This window comes from Microcaecilia unicolor, chromosome 1 (assembly GCF_901765095.1).
Source record: "Microcaecilia unicolor chromosome 1, aMicUni1.1, whole genome shotgun sequence".
Lineage (NCBI taxonomy): Eukaryota > Metazoa > Chordata > Amphibia > Gymnophiona > Siphonopidae > Microcaecilia > Microcaecilia unicolor.
Genome location: NC_044031.1, coordinates 516,939,576 through 516,961,222, shown reverse-complemented (window position 1 = coordinate 516,961,222; position 21,647 = coordinate 516,939,576). Strand labels below are relative to the sequence as shown.

Here is a 21,647-nt window from a genome sequence, read left to right as displayed (position 1 = left end):
TGCCTTTGTATCGCTCCATGGTGTGACTGCACCTTGAATATTGTGTTCAATTCTGGTCGTCTCATCTCAAAAAAAAAAAAAAAAAGATATAGTGGAATTAGAAAAGGTGCAGGGATGGGATGACTTCCCTTTGAGGAAAGACTAAAGCGGCTAGGGCTTTTCAGCTTGGAGAAAAGGCGGCTGAGGGGAGATATGATAGAGGTCTATAAAATAATGAGCGGAGTTGAACGAGTAGACGTGAAGGTCTGTTTACGCTTTCAAAAAATACTAGGACTAGGGGGCATTCGATGAAGCTACAAAGTAGTACATTTAAAATGAATCGGAGAAACTTTTTCTTCATTGAACATGTAATTAAACTCTGGGATTCATTTCCAGAGAATGTGGTAAAGGCTAGGTTAGCTTAACGGAGTTTTAAAAAGGTTTGGATGGCTTCCTAAAGGAAAAGTCCATAGACCATTATTAAATTGGACCTGGGGAAAATCCACTATTTCTGGGATAAGCAGTATAAAATGTTTTGTACTTTTTTTGGGATCTTGCCAGGTATTTGTGACCTGAATTTGCCACTGTTGGAAACAGGATGCTGGGCTTTATGGACCTTTGGTCTGTCCCAGTATGGCAATACTTATGTACTTAACCTCTGATGGTCTGGTAGGACTTTAATTTCCTTTCCTTGCTCCTTCATATTGGGGGGGGGGGGGGGGGGACATAAAGAGATTTTAAGGGTGTAATACCTGCATATCCTGGACCCCGATCCTTTCTCCGGCCATCCCTTTTTTTTAAGGAGTTAGGTCTAAAACACAAGAAAACTTTGCACTTGGTGGTGAGGTGAGAAGACTTGAGGGCCTGAACTGAATTGCTGCTCTTCAGACAGTTTGACTAGCGGTTGCTTGTATCAGTGTTTCTTTGTTTTTTATTTATCCACTTGGTTTAGCTGGAGGGGGAGGGGGTTGCTCTGGAAAGTTTTTTTTGTTTTTCTTGGTCAGATTAGCTTTTGTGCAGGGTTGCTGCTGTGTTTTACTATAGCAATACTGCAGGATAAAAACAAGCAATGTGTCACGCTTCACACGAAACACTGGATAATGAGCCCTTGGGCTACTGCCGAGGGCGGCAGCGGCAGGAGGAACACCCACCGGAACAGAAGCCACAGCAGAGAGCAGAAAGATAGTCCACAAACCCAGTAGAACCGTGGGCAGGCAAAATAGTCATGGTCCAGATCCAGGCAAAGGTTTACAGGCAGGCGGCAAGCAAAGTCAAGGTCCAGGCAAAAGTTCAAAGGCAGGCGGCAAGCAAAGTCAAAGTCCAAGTCCAGGCACAAGGTTCAAAGGCAGAAACTGAAAGTAGCAAGGGACGCACAGCAACAAACAATCGCAGAAGACACACCTCTGAGGACCTCAGCATGGACTCCGCAGCTTGGCTGGAACTCAGCATGGACTCCGCAGCTTGGCTGGAACTGGAACTCAGCATGGACTCCGCAGCTTGGCTGGAACTGGAACTCAGCATGGACTCAGCAGCGTGGCTGGAACTGGAACTCAGAGCGGGCTCAGCATCTCGGCTGGAACTCGGTCTGGCCTCAGCATCTTGGCTGGAACTGGAACTCGGCTTAGGCTCAGCATCATCTTGGCTGGAACTCAAGCTCCGAGGAGACTCAACCTCATCTTGGCTGGCACTGCTGCAACTCGATCCGGACTCAGCATCCTGGCTGGAACTGCAACCCTGAACAGGAGCTAGACTGTACCTGGACTTCAGAAAGCTCCACGAAAACTGCAGACGAGCCCGGAACTCAGGACTACTACAACGCCTCCTTTCAGCATTGGCTTCAGGAGTATCTCACAAGGCAGGATCCGATAAAAGGTTGCAGCGGTACTAGAAGAGCAGGGTAGAAGGATCAATAGCAGAGACTGGGTTTACAGAGAACCCAAGCCCCCAGACACGCTCTCTCTTCTGCAGCTTCCGGGGTATTCTTTAAGGCTGGATCAAAGAGAAGTTGTTCCTTGTAGTCACGAAGCTTGATAAAACTATTAAGATCAGAAACTGGGTCAAGATTAACATCCAAGCTAGGAGCGGCACCCGGGCTGAGACCCGGATTGCCAACAGAGGAAAAAGTCATGGTCAGGAAGCCCTGCTGGAAGGATCATTTCGCCGAGCTAATGGCCTTTGCATTCTGTCACGTTTTCAAAGCTGGAAACTGGGTTTGTGAGCTTTTGGACCACTGCCGAGGAGTGCAGTGGCAGGCAAAACCCACCCCACGCTAGAGACAGGGCAGATCTCTGACAAACAGGCTTCACCTGCCGGCCACCTGAAGCTGGAACTCAACTCTTGGTGAAAAGTGGCCAGGTTGCAGGTGAAGCCTAACTGTTTGTTAGAGATCTGCCCTGTCTCTAGCGTGGGGTGGTTTTGCCTGCCACTGCTGATCCTCGGCTGTGGTCCAAGGGCTCACAAACCCAATTTCCAGCTTTGAAAACGTGACACAATGTTCTTCAGGATCATTGTTTAGCCTGGCTGAGATCTCCTGATTTTTGTGTCATTTATATAATTCCATATCTTGGTCCTATTACCTAAAGTTACGTGGAGGGGCATAATCGAACAGTGCCGGCCATCTATTTGGCCGACGCCGCAAAGAGCAGTCCCAAACTGTATTATCGAAAAAGATGGCCAGCCATCTTTCGTTTCGATGATCCGGTTGGGGCCAGCCAATTGTCGAAGATGGCCGGCATCGGTTTTCGCAGATAATGGAAACCGATGCTGGCGATTTTAAACCTGGCCAAATCCAAGGCATTTGGTCATGGGAGGGGCCAGCATTTGTAGTGCACTGGTCCCCCTGACATGCCAGGACACCAACCGGGCACCCTAGGGGGCACTGCATTGGACTTCAAAAATTGCTCCCAGGTGCATACTTCCCTTCCCTTGTGTGCTGAGCCCCCTCAAAACCCACTCCCCACAACTCTACACCATTACCATAGCACTTATGGGTGAAGGAGGGCACCTACATGTGGGTATATTGGGTTTTGGGGGGGAGGGGGTTGGAGGGCTCAATACTTACCACCACAAGTGTAACAGGTGAGGGGGGTGGACCTGGTTCCACCTGCCTGAAGTGCACTGCACCCACTAAAAACTGCTCCAGGGACCTGCATACTGCTGTCAAGGAGCTGGGTATGACATTTCAGGCTGGCAAAATGTTTTTTTTTTTTGGGGTGGGAGGGGGCTGGTGACCACTGGGGGGGGGAGTAAGGGGAGGTGATCCCCGATTCCCTCCGGTGGTCATCTGGTCAATTGGGGCACTTTTTTGAGACTTGGTCCTAAAAATAAATGGACCAAGTGAAGCTGGTGAAATGCTCCTCAGAGCTGGCCTTCTTTTTTCCATGATCAGCTGAAGCCAGCCATGACTTAACAACGCCTCTGTCCCGCCTTCCATACCCTGCGGAAATGCCCCCTTAAACTTTGGCCGGCTTTGCGACGGAAAGCAGTTGGAGCCAGCCAAAATCGGCTTTCGATTATACCGATTTCGCTGGCTTCAGGAGATGACCGGCCATCTCCCCGATTTGTGTCGGAAGATGGCCGGCGAACTCCTTCGAAAATAAGCTGGATAGTAACATAGTAAATGATGGCAGATAAAGACCTGTACGGTCCATTCAGTCTGCCCAACAAGATAAACTCATTTTACACGAGTTTATCTTGTTGGGCAGACTGGATAGACCGTACAGGTCTTTATCTGCCGTCATTTACTATGTAACCTTTTTTTTTTTTTTGGTTACATTTTTGTACCCTGCGCTTTCCCACTCATGGCAGGCTCAATGTGGCTTACATGGGGCAATGGAGGGTTAAGTGACTTGCCCGGAGTCACAAGGAGCTGCCTGTGCCTGAAGTGGGAATCGAACTCAGTTCCCCAGGACCAAAGTCCACCACCCTAACCACTAGGCCACTCCTAATAATGGGTAATAGGACCAAGATATGGAATTATATAAATGACACAAAAATCAGGAGATCTCAGCCAGGCTAAACAATGATCATGAAGAACATTGTTTGTTTTGGATTAAACAACACTTTGTGGACAAAGTGTTGTTTAATTTCCTTTGTAAATTTTGTTGACAGTACTTTTTCTTTATTTCAAGAGTTGCATTAATGATGTGAAATATTTTACAAAAAAAAGTTTAAAACTCTGTGTGATTTAAATAAACATGCCATTTTAGTAAATAACATTTTCACATGTATTCTGTGATGCATGAAATTTCAGCTCATTACATACTGTAAATTACTCTGTAAGCACGCTTCTATTAAGCAATATAGTAATGTAACAAGACTTTTTGTTTGTGAAGAATGCTCATGTTAACTTGGTTCTCAGATGGAGCTTTTCTTTTTGCAGTGTTGTGGATTTGTTTTTCTTCTGAAGGAAAATGAGTAACCTGTGGGATTCATTGGTTTTCATGTTTTGGGATGTGTTACAGGAAGATTGTATATTACTGCTTGGAATGTGGGAGAGAAAAAGCTTGAGCTGCTTTACCTTTTTATCTTCGATATATTTAGCCACTTTTTTTTTTTAACATATTAGGTACCCCAACCTGAAGTCTGTTCGAGAACTCATTTACAAGCGTGGTTACCTCAAGATCAGGAAGCAGCGTATTCCCCTGACTGACAATGCTCTGATTCAGAAGCAGTTAGGTGAGTGCAATTTTGCATATCTGATCCACTTGTAGTCAAACAAGACTTAAATTTACACAACATTGTGATGATTATAACCCATTTACCTGGCTAGTAAGATGTCTGAAAATTAATTTAAAAGGCATCTGGTCTCTGCAGTGATTCAGATAGTTGACCTAGTTTGTGTTCAATTTATAGTCTTATTCCTTGTCATCAAGCAGATGAATCCATTACGAGTGGGCTGTGTCCATCAACCAGCAGGGGGAGATAGAGAGATATAGTGCCTCATGGCCAGCTAGCTCCATCTGCCTCTTCAGTATTCTCTATCTCCCCAGCAGGGTGATCGCAGCTTGTTCAAGCTCCTTCAGAAATCTGCCTGGGGTGGCTCCTGTGCTGTTGCCAGTTGTAGCAGGGGTGTTGTGGCTGATGGTGCCCACTTTAAAGGCACATAGGTACGCCCTTTCCCTGCCTTACCCAGCCCCGATGTGGATGTAGACACATAGGCAAGCCCTGTCTCTGTCTTTGCCCATGCTGTGGATGCAGGCACATAGGTTCACCCTTTCACTTCCTTTCCCACGCTACTGATCCTCTGGAGTGGAAAACGTTGCCTCTTGCGCTGTTGCCGCCAACATTCCTCACAGCATCAAAAAAAAAAAAAAAAGTTGCTTCACGCCGTAGTTCTACGATCCAAGAAAAGAGGTTTTCCTTCAGTTTGTGCAGCGGATTGGAGCTCTGTCGACTCGATCCGGAGAGGTAAGAGCATTTTGAAGCACATCCGGGGTGGGCCCGCGTTCGGGGAGATTTTGGCGCGAATCCGCCATTTTGAATTTCTCGCCGTTTTCGGCGATGGCTGCGGAGGTTGTAAAGCGCTGTTCCCGTTGTGGCAAGCGCAGATCAGCAGCAGGGCTCTGTAAATCATGCTCTTCTGACGTCAGAGCCGGCCCGAGCATGGCAGTATTCCTGCAGATATGTGCCAAATGGGGGATGCCCGTAGCGGATCTTATGGCCTCAAGCGCAAATGCCAAAGTCCCGTGCTTTTACAGCAGACAGAGAGATCCTCGCTCGGCGGGGTTGGATGTCTTGGCTGAACCCTGGCCTCAGGGCCTCCTGTATGTGTTCCCTCCGTGGCCCTTGATAGGGCGAGTACTCCTGTGGATTCGGCTACATCAAGGAGAGATGGTTCTCATCGCCCCGGATTGGCCCAGGAGGCTGTGGTATGCGGATGCTGGTGGAGGCAACCCCTGCCGTTGCCTCTGGTACTGAATCTGTTGTCACAGGGACCGGTGACCATGGAGGATGCCTGCCGCTTTGGTCTTACGGCATGGCTATTGAGAGTGCGCAATTGAGAGACAAGGGCTATTCCATCAAAGTCATCTCCACTCTCCTACAGGCCCGTAAGCATTCCACTTCCGTGGCTTATGCCAGGATTTGGCGCCAATTTGAGGCTTGGTGTGCTTCTAAAGTGATAACACCCATGCGGGCTTCTGTCTCACCGATACTTGACTTTTTGCAGGATGGTTTACAAAAAGGCTTGGCCTATAATTCCCTGCGTGTTCAAGTAGCAGACTTGGCATGTTTTCGAGGGAAGGTCACTGGCCTCTCTCTGGCTGCTTGCCCGGATGTGACACGGTTTCTCAGAGGGGTGCTTCGGCTCCGTCCTCCCTTGCGGGCTCCCTGTCCGGCCTGGAACCTGGGGTTAGTTTTAAAGGCCCTTCAGTGTTGACCCTTCGAGCCGCTTAGGCGAGCTTCAGAGAAGGATGTGACCTTAAAAATGGTCTTTTTGTTGGCCGTTACATCGGCGAGATGGGTATCAGAACTCCAGGCGCTGTCCTGTCGAGAACCATTTCTGCAATTCTCAGAATCCGGAGTTATGGTACGTACTGTGCCTTCCTTCATGCCTAAGGTGGTTTCAGGGTTTCACCTAAACCAGCCTATTCTCCTGACCTCCTTTTTTAAAGAGGAGTTTCCAGAGTCATTTGGGCAATTGCACCTTCTGGATGTGCGAAGGGCTCTGTTGCAATATCTGTGCATGTCAAATGCCTTCAGGACTTCTGACCATCTTTTTGTTCTATTGTCAGGCCACTATAGCCTGTTGGCTCAAAGAAGCTATTTTTTCAACATATTTGCTGTCTGGCCGGCCTCTGCCTGAAGCCTTTAAGGCACATTCCACAAGAGCGATTTCCTCTTCCTGGGCTGAAACTGGAGCACTCTCTCTTCAAGAGATATGCAGTGCAGCGACATGGGCTTCTAAGCTCTCTTTTGCCCGACATTACAGGCTGGACGTGGCTGCCAGGAGAGACGCGCATTTTGGAGCACAAGTGCTGGTGCGTGGTGTGGCTTGTTCCCACCCTATCTAGGGATTGCTTTGATGCATCCCACTCGTAATGGATTCATCTGCTTGATGACAAGGAAGGGAAAATTAGGTTCTTACCTTGGTAATTTTCTTTCCTTTAGTCATAGCAGATGAATCCATGAGCCCTCTCTCAGTGGTTCATTATGTGATTGATGTTCAGTTTTTTCCTGTAGGTATGTTCCCTCATTGGGAGAAGTTGGAAAACAGTCTTCAGGATTTCTGTTCTGTTACAGGGGGTTGAGTTTGTCCCTCCTTTGAATTGTTGCTCCTGTTACGGGGCATTCATCCGCTGTGAGGAAAGTTCATTGTTATGATGCTTTGCGGTGTAACACTGCTTGGAAGCTTCAAATACTGAAGAGGTAGATGGAGCTAGCTGGCCATGAGGCACTATGAGACACTATGGTTTTTCAGTGCTCTCTATCTCCCCCTGCTGGTTGATGGACACAACCCACTGGTAATGGATTCATCTGCTATGACTAAAGGAAAGAAAATTACCAAGGTAATAACTTAATTTTCCCATGCTGCCTTTGGTACTACGAGTCATATTTACAGTCATCCATGCATCTTCCAGAATACAAGTCACAGCTAGGTGCCAGGTTGAGGGGATTGTGTTTCTCCCCCCCCCCCCCCCCCCCCCCCTCGAGTTTCCTACTGAGGGCAAGATGCACTAAACGTAACGAACAAGTTAACGACCCTTTAACGAACAGTTTTCCTACCCTGGCATGCATTAAAGCCCAATTTCCGGCGACGGTAGCAGCAAACGAAAACGGAATGCAGATGAGCAAATTGTGTAGAAACCCTATTGAAATGAGATGCACTAAACTTTTCCGCTTGCCCTAACACTGGAAAACTACCGGAAAGCTAATGAGAGGTATATACCTCTCGTTGTGGCTGCCCGGCTAAAACTTTAATGTAAAAACAAAAAAAAAATCGCAAAGGGGGCAAAAACGCTCGCCAGGAGCGTCCTTTATTGACACCCGAGGTCGCCGCTGCTCCCCGCTCCCCCTGCATTAATCCAAATGTAAAAAAAAAAAAAAAGGATCGGGAGGGGGCAAAGGCGCTCGTCAGATGAGGGCGGGCCCAGGAGGAAAGGAGGGACGTCCGAAGACTCAGCGAAGAGGCGATCAGCTGTTCTTGCTCGTGTAGCGCCTTCACACAGAGGTGAGAGGCGCGCGGGCCCGGTAAGACGGAGGGGGGCTCGGTGGCGACTACCTCAGGGGGGTTCGGAGGATGGCGGGAGGCGGAGCTGGGGAGAAGGAGAGGAAGGGAGGGGGGCCGGGGCAGCTTAAAGTTTTGATTTTGGGAAGCGGGCAGGCGGGGGCAAGGACGTCCATAAAGGACGTGGCTGGGCGCTGCCATTTTGTTCCAGATGGGCCTGAGGCAGGAGAGAGGAGCTGCCCTCTTGCCTCCATCTTCTAAAGGTACAACACGGAAGGGTGGGGTCAGGGTGGGTGTGTGCACGCATGGGGGGTTGTGGTCCAGTGGACCTCACAAGGAAATTTTAAAAAATTTCAGGGGGAGGAGCTTACAATGGGGCACTGGGAGATGAAAGGTAGGAAGCTCAAACAGGCAGCCTTTTGTTGCTGCCTGCTTGTGCTTCCCTCCTCGCCACCATCTCCAGAGCAGCGGTAAAATGTTCTCATTAAATTAATAAGCTCATTGTAATCCATTTGCATGGGGTTGTCGGTCACGGAAAACCCGTTTGTGCATTACTAGCTGTCTGATTGCTTGCTTTAGACTGGCTAGAACCAGTCTAAAGCAAACGCTAATAGCATTTTAAGCTTTGTGCTTCTGGCCCCAGGTTTGGGAACCAGTGCCATGACTTGTCCAGTTTGCCAATCCATGCGATCTCTTCTCCTTTCCTTTTTTTTCAGAAAACCAATGCACTTGTCCCAAGCTTTCTTGAATTCAGGTAGTCTGCCTTCATCACCTCCACTGGGATCCCATTCCACATATTCACCATTCTTTCCATGAAGAAGCCTTTCCATTGGTTTCTTGAGTCTGTCCCCTTTTTTGCTTTTATACCTATTGTAAAAGTGTTTCTGGTATATCCCAAGGATCATGCCAGACAAATGGGTTGTGACTATCTGCCAGCAGGTGGAGTTGTGCCTCATAAACTCCTGCGCTTAGCAACCAAGCCAGTATTCTCTATCTCTAGCAGGCGGGATAGCAGCTCCCGTGCGCTATTGTGACTTCTGTGTGGCCTCCTGTTCTGCTTGCAGGTTGTTGAGTTTGGGTTTGAGAATATCCTGTGCCTCAGGTGTAAACCCTGCTCCCCTGTTACTGCTTTCTACCTCTTTATCTCAGATTTCCCTTCTCTTTTTTTCCTGCCTCTATCTTAAAAAAAAAAAAAAAATTGCCACTTCGGTTCTTTTTGAGAGCACTTCTGCTGTGGAAAGATGGTGGAGCTTCAGTGTCTTGGAGCTCACAAGACTGGCTGTTTTCTGTGAGTATATTTATTATTCTGTCTGAGCCTATTAAGTCTTGTGCGAGCTGCAGAGTTAAGCTCTCAGCTACAGGTTCCTGCATGCTTTACTTCTGTGGACATCCTACTTTGGCCGTCAGTACTCCATCTCTGGGAGTTCAATCCGGCCCTGCTTCGATGGTGTTTTTGGCGGGCTCAGTGCCAACGACACCTGTGCTCAATGAGGCTTCAGCGGTCATTTTGTCGCCGGGCTCCTCACCTGCTACCATGTCCCAGGATTGTTGGTTTTGTCAGGGTAAAAATTTCTGCTTACATCAGGCCTTTTCTTTAAGTGGGCTGGATTTGGAAAATGTTCCCCCTTGGCACTCAGAGGAAGTTTATCTGTGACTGTCCTAGTTCTGCTGATGGCCCTGACATTTTAGAGGCAGGCGGGGGTGATGAGCCTACTGTTTCTAGAGTGTTTTTCAGAGCGGACTTGCCTCTGTTGATCACAAAATCCATGAAGGCGTTAAACATTTCTTTCCCTGCTTCTTATTCCTCTGGTCCTGCTCCATCTATTAGGTCAGGTATTAAAAGACCTTCTGTATCTTTCCATGTTCATGAGGCTATGCAGGAGCTTACTGCAGCTCAGTGGGAGACCCCTGATTCCAACCTCTTGGGTAGCTCGTGCTGTGTCCAAATTATATCCCCTTCTGCCATCTGAGTTAGACAGTTTACTCTGCCTAACGTACATGCCCTTATTATGGTGGTTAATAAACGCACCACTATCCCTGTTGAAGGCGGCACTGCATTAAAGGAAATGCATGACCGCAAGCTTGAAGCTTGCCTTTCAACTAGCTGCGTTAAGTTCTCAGGCAACAAGGGTTCTTTATCGTGGATTCAGCAATTGTCCGCGTTGGACTCTCATCCAGACTTTCTCCCAACCCTAGAGGTGAGGTTGGCCTGTTTTTTGTCAGACTCTTTATGATATTCTCCAAGTGTCAGCTAAGGGTATGGTCTTGCCCGTTTCAGTGCGACGCTAATGCGACATCTAGATCTTGTCTGGTGAAGTTGCCCTTTTGGAGGAAACTACTCTTTGGTGTAGATTTGGTGAAGATTCTTAAAGACCTGGGAGATTCCAAGGTCGAGTGGCTACATGAGGACAAGCCCAAGCCTCATCTCCGAGCAGTTAAGTCTCATTTTCGAGAAGTGCAGAGAAATAGATCAGGGAAGGCTAGTGCTTCTGCTTAAAAACCTCGCTTTCCTCATACTCAGTCTTCTTTTCGAGGAGGCAAGGAGCCCTTTTCCACTTCAAGAACCTCTCCCGTTTCTCCATGGCTAAATCTAGAATTTTCAAAGCCACTTGCAGATCTTTTCATGCTGTCCCCTTGTGACAGCTGGGCAAAGAGTCAGGCAGTGCTAACTACCTTGGTCTCTTTAAGGCGACCGGGGGCCAATCAGCGCGTTCTTCCAGCAGGGAGGGGCATGAGTCGATGTTCCATCTATTTTGTCATCCAAAAGAAAGAAGACTCTTTGCCTGGCTCTGGATCTCAGAGGGGTGAGCAACTCTGAGTGCTGCACTTCCACATGGAGACTCTTCATTCTGTCATAGCCTCGGTCCAGCCAAGCAAGTTTCTCACCTCATTGGACCTAGAGGAGGCTTATTTTCATATCCTGATTTGGCCTTCTCTGGTTTGCAATCCTGGGAGATCATTTTCAATTCAAGGTCATACCTTTTGGCCTCGCCACTGCACCTCACACATTTTCAAAAGTTATGGTGGTGGTGGCGGCAGCCTTTGCCAGCAAGAGATTCAGGTACAACTTACCTGGATGATTGGCTAATTTGGGCACCTTCTTAACAAGAGAGCCTTTGCAGTACATACAGTCCTGTCTCTTCTTTCTGCACTGGGTTGAGTGGTGAATTACAGCAAGAGTCATCTCGTCCCCGCCCAGACCCTGGAGTTTCTGGGTGTCTGCTTCAATAACCAGACATGGAAGGTTTTCCTGCCACAGCATCGTCAGCTCTAGCTCAAACAGCTCTCTTTTCCCTGCCCACAGGCATGGAATTATGCTCAGGTTCTCGATTCTACGACAGCAACTTTGGATGTTCTGCCTTGGGCATAGCTCCACATGCAGCCCGTACAGTTGTCCCTGTTGAGCCTGTGGTCTCCTGTCTCGGGGACTTATAACCAGCTGGTGCTGTGAACACCTCGGGCCAGAGGGAGTCTGATTTGGTGGCTTCTCCCTGCACACATTCAGGTGGGGTTGCCCAGCTAGTGTGTTCTCGCCTCCGGTGCCAGCCTCTTTGGATGGGGAGCACATTATCTCCACCACAGGGCCGCTGGTAGAGAGTGGAGGCTTCCTGGTCCATCAACAGATTGGCACTTCAAGCTGGTCTGGAAAGCTGTTCTAGCCTTTGCGTCTCTTCTTAGCAGGAGTCTGGTGCACGTGCTTTCGGACAGTGTCACAGCCCTATCTTACTTCAAAGGACAAGGAGGAACAAAGAGGCAGGAGATGCGTCGTCTTTTTCAGGGGACGAAATTGGAACATTCCTATTATTTCATTGTCTCACATAGTGGGTTCACTGAACTCTCAAGCGGATTTCCTCAGAGTCACTGAACTCGCAACCGGATTTCCTCAGAGTGTCTGTGGACCCGGGGAATGGCAACTGTCAGACTTCATTTTGCCTCATTTCCACATAGTGAAGCCTTCCGGTTCTGGACCTCATGGCATCAAGACTCAAATGTTGCAAGTACACAGATTCTACAGCAGCTTCAGGGAGAGAGGAATTGATGCACTGGTACAGCCTTGGCTGTCGGTGTCATTGGCTGTCGGTGTCAGACAGCCTCTTTCTACGTTTCCTCCATGACCTCTCGTTGGAAGGACATTGCACAGGCTTGCGTTTCATTCTGGGAAGGTGGCTCTTGTAGCTCAGCACTGGCCCAGATGTCCTTGGTATGAGGACCTTATCCAAATTCAAATTGCTCCTTGGTTGACTCTTCCTCCACAGATGGTCCAGTACTTAGAGGATCCCTCTCACTTTGGCCTGGCTCTTGAGAGGGTGCGACTGAGGAAGAAGTGTTACGTGGGTGATATTACTACCTTGCTGAAAGCCCGAAAGCGGTACATTACTATTACTTATGCTAGAGTATAGAGAACTTTTGAGAGTTGGTCTGTACACAATGGTGTTTCTCCATTCCGTTCTTCCTTGGCTCAAATTTTATTCTTCCTTCAGAAGGGATTCAAAAAAGCTTGTCTCTCAATTTGCTCAAGTTTCAGGTGGCAGCATTGATGTTTCATAAAGGCAAGGTACAGAATGCTTTATTGCTTGCTCACCCTGATATAGTGTGATTCCTCAAGGGAGTAACTCATCTGCTTCCCCCTCTCCGCAATATTTGTCCTCAGTGGAGTCTTCAAGTAGTTCTTAATGTTCTTCAGTCGGCCCCCTTTGAGCTCCTTCGTTCAGCAACTATCAAAAATCTTTAAAGGCAGTATTTCTAGTTGCCATTTCGTTGACACTGAGAGTTTCGGTTCTCTCTTGCAAGAATCTCTTTCTCTGCTTTTCTGACTCTGGAGTTTCCATCTTTTTGCTGAAGATTGTTTCTCCTTTTCATGTAAATCAGACTGTTTCTTCCTTCTTTTTCCAGGTAGGTGTATTCTGCAGAATATGCATCCATCAACTGTTGGGTGTGACGTGTGATAAGTACATAAATAATGCCACACTGGGAAAAGACCAAGGGTCAATCCTGGAATTGTGGATTTTTCCCAAGTCCATTTAGTAGTGGTTTACGGACTTGTCCTTTAGGAAACTGTCAAATCCCTTTTTAAACTTTGCCAAGCAAACCGCCTTCACCACGTTCTCCGGCAACGAATTCCAGAGTTTAATTACGCGTTGGGTGAAGGAAAATTTTCTCCGATTTGTTTTAAATTTACTACACTGTAGTTTCATCGCATGCCACCTAGTCCTAATATTTTTGGAAAGCGTGAACAGACGCTTCACATCCACCTGTTCCACTCCACTCATTATTTTATATACCTCTATCTTGTCTCCCCTCAGCTGTCTCTTCTCCAAGCTGAAAAGCCCTAGCCTCCTTAGTCTTTCTTTATAGGGAAGTCGCCCCATCCCCGCTATCATTTTAGTCGCCCTTCGCTGCACCTTTTCCAATTCTACTATATCTTTCTTGAGATGCGGCGACCAGAATTGAACACAATACTCAAGGTGCGGTTGCACCATGGAGCGATACAATGGCATTATAACATCCTCACACCTGTTTTCCATACCTTTCCTAATAATACCCAACATTCTATTCGCTTTCCTAGTCGCAGCAACACACTGAGCAGAAGGTTTCAGTGTATTATCGACAACGACACCCAGATCCCTTTCTTGGTCCGTAACTCCTAAAGTGGAACCTTGGATGACGTAGCTATAATTCAGGTTCTTTTTTCTCTCATGCATCACCTTGCACTTGCTTACATTAAACGTCATCTGCCATTTAGCCGCCCAGTCTCCAAGTCTCGAAAGGTCCTTCTGTAGTTTTTCACAATCCTGTTGCGAGTTAACGACTTTGAATAACTTTGTGTCATCAGCAAATTTTATTACCTTGCTAGTTACTCCCATCTCTAAATCATTTATAAATATATTAAAAAGCAGCGGTCCTAGCACAGACCCCTGAGGAACCCCACTAACTACCGTTCTCCATTGTGAATACTGCCCATTTAACCCCACTCTGTTTCCTATCCTTCAACCAGTTTTTAATCCACAATAGGACATTTCCTCCTATCCCATGACCCTCCAATTTCCCCTGTAGCCTTTCATGAGGTACCTTGTCAAATGCCTTTTGAAAATCCAGATACACAACATCAACCGGCTCCCCTTTGTCCACATGTTTGTTTACTCCTTCAAAGAATTGAAGTAAATTGGTCAGGCAAGATTTCCCCACACAAAAGCCGTGCTGACTTGGTCTCAGTAATCCATGTCCTCAGATGTGCTCTGTAATTTTGTTTTTGATAATAGCCTCTACCATTTTCCCCGGCACTGACGTCAGACTCACTGGTCTATAATTTCCCGGATCTCCCCTGGAACCTTTATTAAAAATGGGCGTTACATTGGCCACCCTCCAATCTTCTGGTACCACGCTCTATTTTAAGGATAAATTGCATATCACTAGTAGTAGCTTCGCAAGCTCATTTTTCAGTTCTACCAGTACTCTAGGATGAATACCATCCGGTCCAGGAGATTTGCTACTCTTCAGTTTGCTGAACTGCCCCATTACGTCCTCCAGGTTTACCGTGAAGTCAGTAAGTTTCTCCGACTTGTCCTCTTGAAATACCATTTCTGACACCGGTATCCCACCCAAATCTTCCTCGGTGAAGACCGAAGCAAAGAATTCATTCAATCTCTCCACTGCTACATCTTGATCTTCCTTGATCGCCCCTTTTACCCCTCGGTCATCCAGCGGCTCAACCGATTCTTTTGCCGGCTTCCTGCTTTTAATATACCGAAAAAATGTTTTGCTATGTGTTTTTTTTTTTTTGCCTCTAATGCTATCTCTTTTTCATGTCTTTATGCGCTATCTTGCCACTACCAACAATTTCAGGTGGTCTGATCATCTTTTTGTTCTCTTTGCAGTGCCCCGGAAGGGTTTGCCAGCCTCCAAAGTGACAGTGGCTCAATGACTTAAGGAGGCTATTACCTCAGTTTAAGTTCTGAGCGGTAGATCTGCTCCCATGCAAATCAAGACTTATTATGCCAAGTCTTTGGCAACTTCTTTGGCAGAGTGTAGTGCAATTTTGTTGGCAGAGATCTGTCGGTCAGCGACATGGTCTTCTTCTCATTCCTTTAAGCATTACTGTTTGGATGTGTTTCTCGAGCAAATGCTTCCTTTGGGGCCATGATTCTCGCTGCAGGGATATCACAATATCACCCTTATTGCTTTTGTACATCCCATTTGTCTGGACTGATCCTTGGGACGTGGTGGAAGGAAAAATTAGTTAAGTACCTGATAATTTTTTTTTCCTTTAGTCCCAAAGGATCAGTCCAGAGCCCACCCTTCTGCGATGGGTTCGTATTTTCCGGGTTCTATGTAATTTCGGATGTATGTTCTGGTTCCTTTATTTCCAAGGCACAAGTTTTTGTCCTTTATTTCATAGTTCTTTTTCTGTCTAGAGGCTGAAGCTCTTTTCTCTGGAAGTCACTGTTGCGCTGCTTTATCAAATACTGGCTTGGTTGCTAAGCACAGGAGCTTGTGAGGCACAACTCATTAGAGTTCTCTAATCACCTGCTGGCAAATGGTCACAACCTATTTGTCTGGACTGATCCTTTGGGTCTAAAGGAAAGAAAATTATCAGGTAATTAATTTTTCAATATAGGCACTCTCCGGGACGTAGTTTGGGCAGTGTTGTGATTGTATGTGCCTACTTGCATACTGCTTTAAAATGGGCATAAATTTGTTTGAGAGATTGTTTTATACCACATTGGGTACTTATATTGCTTTGAAAAAATTATGTGCAAAGTAAGTGAATGTTTGGTTTTTTTTTTTTTTTTGGGGGGGGGGGGGGGTGATTTTTTTTTTTTTTTTTTTGGCACCCTGTTATGAAACTGCCCCCTAAATGTGATCTGACTAGCTTTGGTAGTATATTTCATCATCCTGTTGCATGCTGCTGTGCTTTCAGGCTTTGTTTACTGTATATAGTTGGTTATCTGTAATTTCAGCATCGCGTGGCATCATGTGTTGAGGATTTTGAGTCATGAGATCTACACCGTTGGCAAAAACTTCAAGGCTGCAAACAACTTTCTCTGCCTTTCAAGCTCCCCTCTCCTCGAGGTGGTATGAAGAAGGAAAACTACACATTTTGTAGAGGGTGGGGATGCTGGAAACAGGGAAGACCAAATTAATAGGCTCATAAGGAGGATGAACTAATGGTAAGCAAATTTTCTGGGGTTTTATTTTCAGTCTAAAAATGGTTGGGAAGGGGGTGATTGGATTGTAAACCACGGTGATCTTATTTTTTAAGCCTAGTGATATAGTAAGTGAAATTAGCTGTAACTATTGTAACTTGTGTAAAACTGAACCTAAGGCTTGGTGTTGTCAGTCTACTTTATGTACAAATGAAATCTCCAGTAGTAAATTCTAGTCCAGAGAACCAAAGGTGAATGATACTGTTCATAACTGGAGCCGTGTCATTATCAGTGGCCATGAAAATGTGATTAAACCTCCACCTGTTGAACCACTGTAAGCATTCCATATTCTGCCTGTGCAAGTAGCACAGCACAAGTGTTGCATCTCTTGAGCAGTTCCTGTATGTTGTGATGAATTACATAAATTGACTGAACAAAAACTGAATTATTTGACCATGATAACTTTTATTGCACTGACATAAGAATTTTATCAAGAGATGATGTACACTAATTTCCTTATTTCCAGACCATTCCCTATGAGCAGATGTATGCTTTCCTACCAGCATATGGGGAGATTATAAACAACTGAGTGATAAGGTAGTGTGCAGCTCTGAGCCAGTCAGTTTTGTCCTTTTTGCCGATGATGGTGTGTCTTTTTCATCTTAACCAGGCGACTTCCCTACCATCTTTTTTTTCTCACCAGGCTGTCTCAGAGTCTTTGTATCGCTTAGGCCTGTGGTTTCCAAACCTGGTCCTGGAGGCACCCCTACCAGTCAGATTTTCAGGATATCCACAATGAATATTCATGATTCCTTGTCATCAAGCAGATGAAGCCATTACGTATGGGTTGTGTCCATCAACCAGCAGGGGGAGATAGAGAGCACTCAGTTTTTCACAGTGCCTCATGGCCAGCCAGCTCCACTGCCTCTTCAGTATTCTCTATCTCCCCAAGCAGGGTGGCTGCAGCAGCTTCGAGTTCCATCAAAAATGTGCCTGGGGGTGGCTCCTGGCTTGCCAGTTGTTAGCCGGGGTGTTAGAGGCTATAGCAGCTTCACTTTGAAGGCACATAGGTCAGCCCTTTCCCTGCCTTACCCATGCCCCCGTGGATGTGGACATATTAGCTTGCTTTTCCCTGTCCTTTCCCACTCAGTGGATGCAGGCACATTTGGTTCGCCTTTCCCTGCCTTTCCCACTTATCTAAGCCTCCGGAGTGTGTTTATTTACCTCTTTTGCCTCTGCTTTCCTCACAGCATTAAAAATAAATAAATAATTAAAGTCGTGTCGCGCTTTAGCGCAGCGATCTTGGAAAAGAGGTTTTTTTCTTGAGCTTCTTCTGCAGGACCGGAGCTGTGATACTCGGTCTAGTGAGGTAAGAGTGTTTTCTGACTCCTCCGGGGTGGGCCCGCGATCGGGGCGTTTTTGGCGCGAACCGCCATTTTTTAATTTTACCGCCGTTTTCTTCGATGGCTGCAGAGACTGTAAAGCGCTGTTCTAAATGTGGCAAGTGCAAATCAGCAGCAGGGCTCTGTAATTCGTGCTGTACAGACGGTAGAGCCGGCCCGAGCATGGCGAGCGGCGATCTTTTGCGCTCTGAGCTAGCGGCGGACGCCATTTTGGATTTTCCACATGGCGCGGCCTCCGTTGCGACGGAAAGCCCTGAATCCGGGGGAGGGGGGGTCCTCTGAGTGAGGCTAATAATAGAGCTGATAGCCCTGGGCAGGATCCGGGCGGTCAGGGAGTGTTTTTCTCCCCTGATTTTGTTTTAATGCTGCATAGGGCGTTCATGCTTAAAAGAGCTCTTCCACAGGGTTCTTCGGACCCTCTGCCTGCTCCCCCCCCTTCCCCCCCCCCCCCCCCCCCCCCCCCCCCGTGGATCCTGGCCTTTTGGAGTTGGCTTTGCCTGTTTCTTATCCTCCTGATAAATGCCAGAAAGGGCTAATTTCCCCTTCTGAGTGTGTGCGAACCCCCCCCCCCCCCCCCCCCCCCCCCCCCCCCCCCCCCCCCCCCCCCCCCCGTGGTCGGGGCTATGAGGATTCTGAGGGGTCTGGCAGAACTTATTTGGTTGAGGAGCCAGAGTCGGGTGCAGAATTGCCACAGGAGCTTGATGATCCGTCTGCGGTGAGGATTTTCCACCGCGAGGAGCTGCCAGCGCTTATTTCAGATGCCTTACAAGCCCTCTCGATTGACGATCCTGGGAGTGGCACAGCCTCCTCTGTTAATCCAAGGATGGCTAGTACTAGAAAGCCTGCTCAAGCCTTTCCTTTGCATGACTCCATCCAAGAGCTTATTTCGGCTCAATGGGCTGACCCCGAGGGACCTTTGAAGGTTGCCAGGGCTATGGGGCAATTATACCCTCTGAGTGAGGAACATTTGGCTCGCTTTGCAATGCCTAAAGTGGATGCCCTGGTCACGGCTGTGACAAAGAGAACTACCCTCCCTGTTGAAGGAGGTGTTGCCCTGAAGGATATTCAAGACCGCAGGCTTGATTCAGCTCTGAAGCGGTCCTTTGGTTTGGCAGGTCTCACTGTTTGGGCGTCTGCATGCAGTTGTTATGCTGCTAGAGCCTGCCTAGCTTGGTTACAGCAGGCAGTGGAACAGCCCGGTGATGGAGCGGAGACCTTATCTGAAGTGGCTCCGCGGATGGAGTCGGCCTTGTCCTTTTTGGCTGACGCCCTTTATGATATGGTCAGAGCTTCGGCTAAACAAATGGCTGTAGCAGTGGCGGCTCGCCGCACTCTTTGGCTACGACGTTGGGCGGCGGACATGGCCTCTAAGCAAAGGTTGGTGAAGTTGCCCTTTCAAGGCCTTCTCCTGTTTGATGAGGAGCTGGAAAACATTGTTAAAGGCCTGGGGGATTCCAAACCTCAGCGCTTGCCCGAAGATAGGCCGAAGCCTTCCTCTAAGGGTCAGGCGGTCCGCTCCTCTTACAGACCTCGCTTCCGAGAAGCTAGAAGGTACTGCTCGGGGCGTGCTGCTGGGTTCACTTCGCGTGCCCGCTTTTAGCAGAGAAACTCCTTTCGCTCGGACAAACGTTCCGCAGCTGCCGGTTCAAGGCCTGGAGTTCAGGGGCGACCCTTTCAATGATGGTGCGTCGGCCCCCCTCCTCGTTTCCTGTCATCGGAGGAAGACTTTCCCTCTTTTTCAAGGAGTGGGCCAAAATCTCCGCAGATCAGTGGGTCTTGGACCTGATCAGAGACGGATACCGAATAGAATTCGATGCCCCGGTGAGAGACGTGTTTGTGGAGTCCCGATGCGGTTCTGCTGCCAAACGGGCGACGGTAGAGGAGACTTTGCACAGTCTGTGCCGGATAGGGGCTGTGACCCCGGTGCCTCCCGCCGAACAAGGTTTAGGCCACTACTCCATTTACTTTGTGGTGCCACGAAAAGGCGGGTCTTTTCGCCCGATCCTGGACTTAAGAGCTAAACAAGTCCTTAAGAATGTGGCATTTTCACATGGAAACCCTGCGCTCCGTCATTGCGGCGGTACAGCCAGGAGAGTTTTTCACGTCTCTGGACCTGAAAGAAGCTTACTTGCACATACCAATTTGGCCCCCGCACCAGAAGTTTCTGCGGTTTGCGGTGTTGGGAAAACATTTCCAGTTTCGGGCCTTGCCTTTTGGCCTCGCCACAGCTCCCCGAACCTTCTCCAAGGTAATGGTGGTAGTAGCTGCCTTTCTCAGGCGAGAGAGTATCCGGGTTCACCCGTACCTAGACGACTGGCTCATCAGAGCAGACTCAGAAAAAGAGAGTCATCTAGCTACAGCCAGAGTGGTTTCAGTCCTTCCATCTCTGGGCTGGGTCGTCAATATGGCCAAAAGTTACCTGACCCCCTCGCAATCTCTAGAATATTTGGGGGCCAGGTTCGACACAGCCTCGGGCTATGTGTTTCTTCCCGAGCAAAGGCGGTGCAAGCTTCAGAATCAGGTCCGTCTGCTCCTGAGGATGCCCCGCCCGCGAGCTTGGGACATTGTCCAGCTGCTTGGATCGATGACGGCCACCTTGGAAGTGGTGCCATGAGCGAGAGCGCACCTGAGACCTCTACAGTATTCTCTACTTCAACGATGGTCTCCAGTATCTTAGGATTATCAGTGCAGACTTTCTTGGCTCCCTGCGGCCCACCTCAGTATGGAGTGGTGGCTCTCGGGACAGCATGTTGCGGCGGGGAATGTCGCTGGCGCTCCCCGATTGGTGCCTAGTGGTGACAGATGCCAGCCTGAAGGGCTGGGGCGCACATTGCCAGGGGAAGCATGCCCAGGGTCTGTGGACGCCTGACGAGTCAGAGTGGTCTTTCAACTGCCTAGAGTTGAAAGCGGTGTTTCTGGCTCTTCTGGCCTTTCAAGTGACCCTGGAAGGATTGGCTGTCCGAGTGATGTCGGACAACACGACAGCAGTGGCCTACATAAATCGACAAGGCAGCACTCCGTGCAGAGCTCTAGCCGCGCAGGCCGAACAAATTTGCCACTGGGCCGAGCTGCATCTACAGTCCCTGTCAGCAGCTCACATTGCAGGTCAGAGCAATGTGCAAGCCGAATATCTAAGCAGGCATAAGATTGATCCAGCGGAGTGGGAACTAGCAGACAATGTATTCCTGCAGATATGTGCCAAATGGGGCAAGCCAGTGATGGATCTTATGGCAACCAGTTCCAATGCCAAAGTCTCGTGTTTCTTCAGCAGACGGAGGGATCCTTGCTCTGCCGGGTTGGACGCCTTGGCTCAACCCTGGCCCCTGGGCTTGCTGTATGTCTTCCCTCCGTGGCCCTTGATAAGGCGAGTGCTCCTGCGGATTCGGCTGCATCCAGGAGAAGTGGTGCTCATTGCCCCGGATTGGCCCAGGCGGCCTTGGTATGTGGACCTCCGACAGTTGCTGTTGGAGGCTCCCTTTCCGTTACTTCTGGTCTGCACCTGTTGTCACAGGGTCCGGTGGCCATGGAGGACGCCTGCCGCTTTGGTCTTATGGCATGGCGATTGAGAGGGTGCAATTGAGAGATAAAGGCTACTCAAATAAGGTAATTTCCACTCTCCTGCAGGCCCGTACACGCTCCACCTCCGAGGCTTATGACAGGATTTGGTGCCAGTTTGAAGTCTGGTGTGTTTCAAGAGCGCTTTCTCCGTTGCAGGCTCCTGTCTCGCCGATTCTGGACTTTTTGCAGGATGGTATACACAAAGGCTTGGCCTATAATTCCCTGCGGATGCAAGTGGCAGCATTGGCCTCCCTGCGTGGCAAGGTTGAAGGCGTGTCCTTAACTGCTCATCCAGATGTGGTACGGTTTCTTAGAGGGGTGCTTCGGCTCCGTCCTCTCGTGCGGGCACCTTGTCCTCTTGGAATCTGGGGTTAGTATTGAAGGCCCTTCAGGGGG

At 48.4% G+C, this 21,647-nt stretch overlaps 1 protein-coding gene across 1 annotated transcript in view; it reads left to right on the top strand.

Annotated features, from left to right (window-relative positions):
• The window catches only part of RPL7 (ribosomal protein L7), a 57,670-nt gene that overhangs the window by 21,749 nt on the left and 14,274 nt on the right, over positions 1 to 21,647 (top strand). The window contains 4 exon segments of the mRNA XM_030215569.1: positions 4,547 to 4,690; positions 16,138 to 16,187; positions 16,190 to 16,230; positions 16,232 to 16,314. Coding sequence (XP_030071429.1) covers positions 4,547 to 4,690; positions 16,138 to 16,187; positions 16,190 to 16,230; positions 16,232 to 16,312 — 316 coding nt within the window. The 3' untranslated portion in view covers positions 16,313 to 16,314.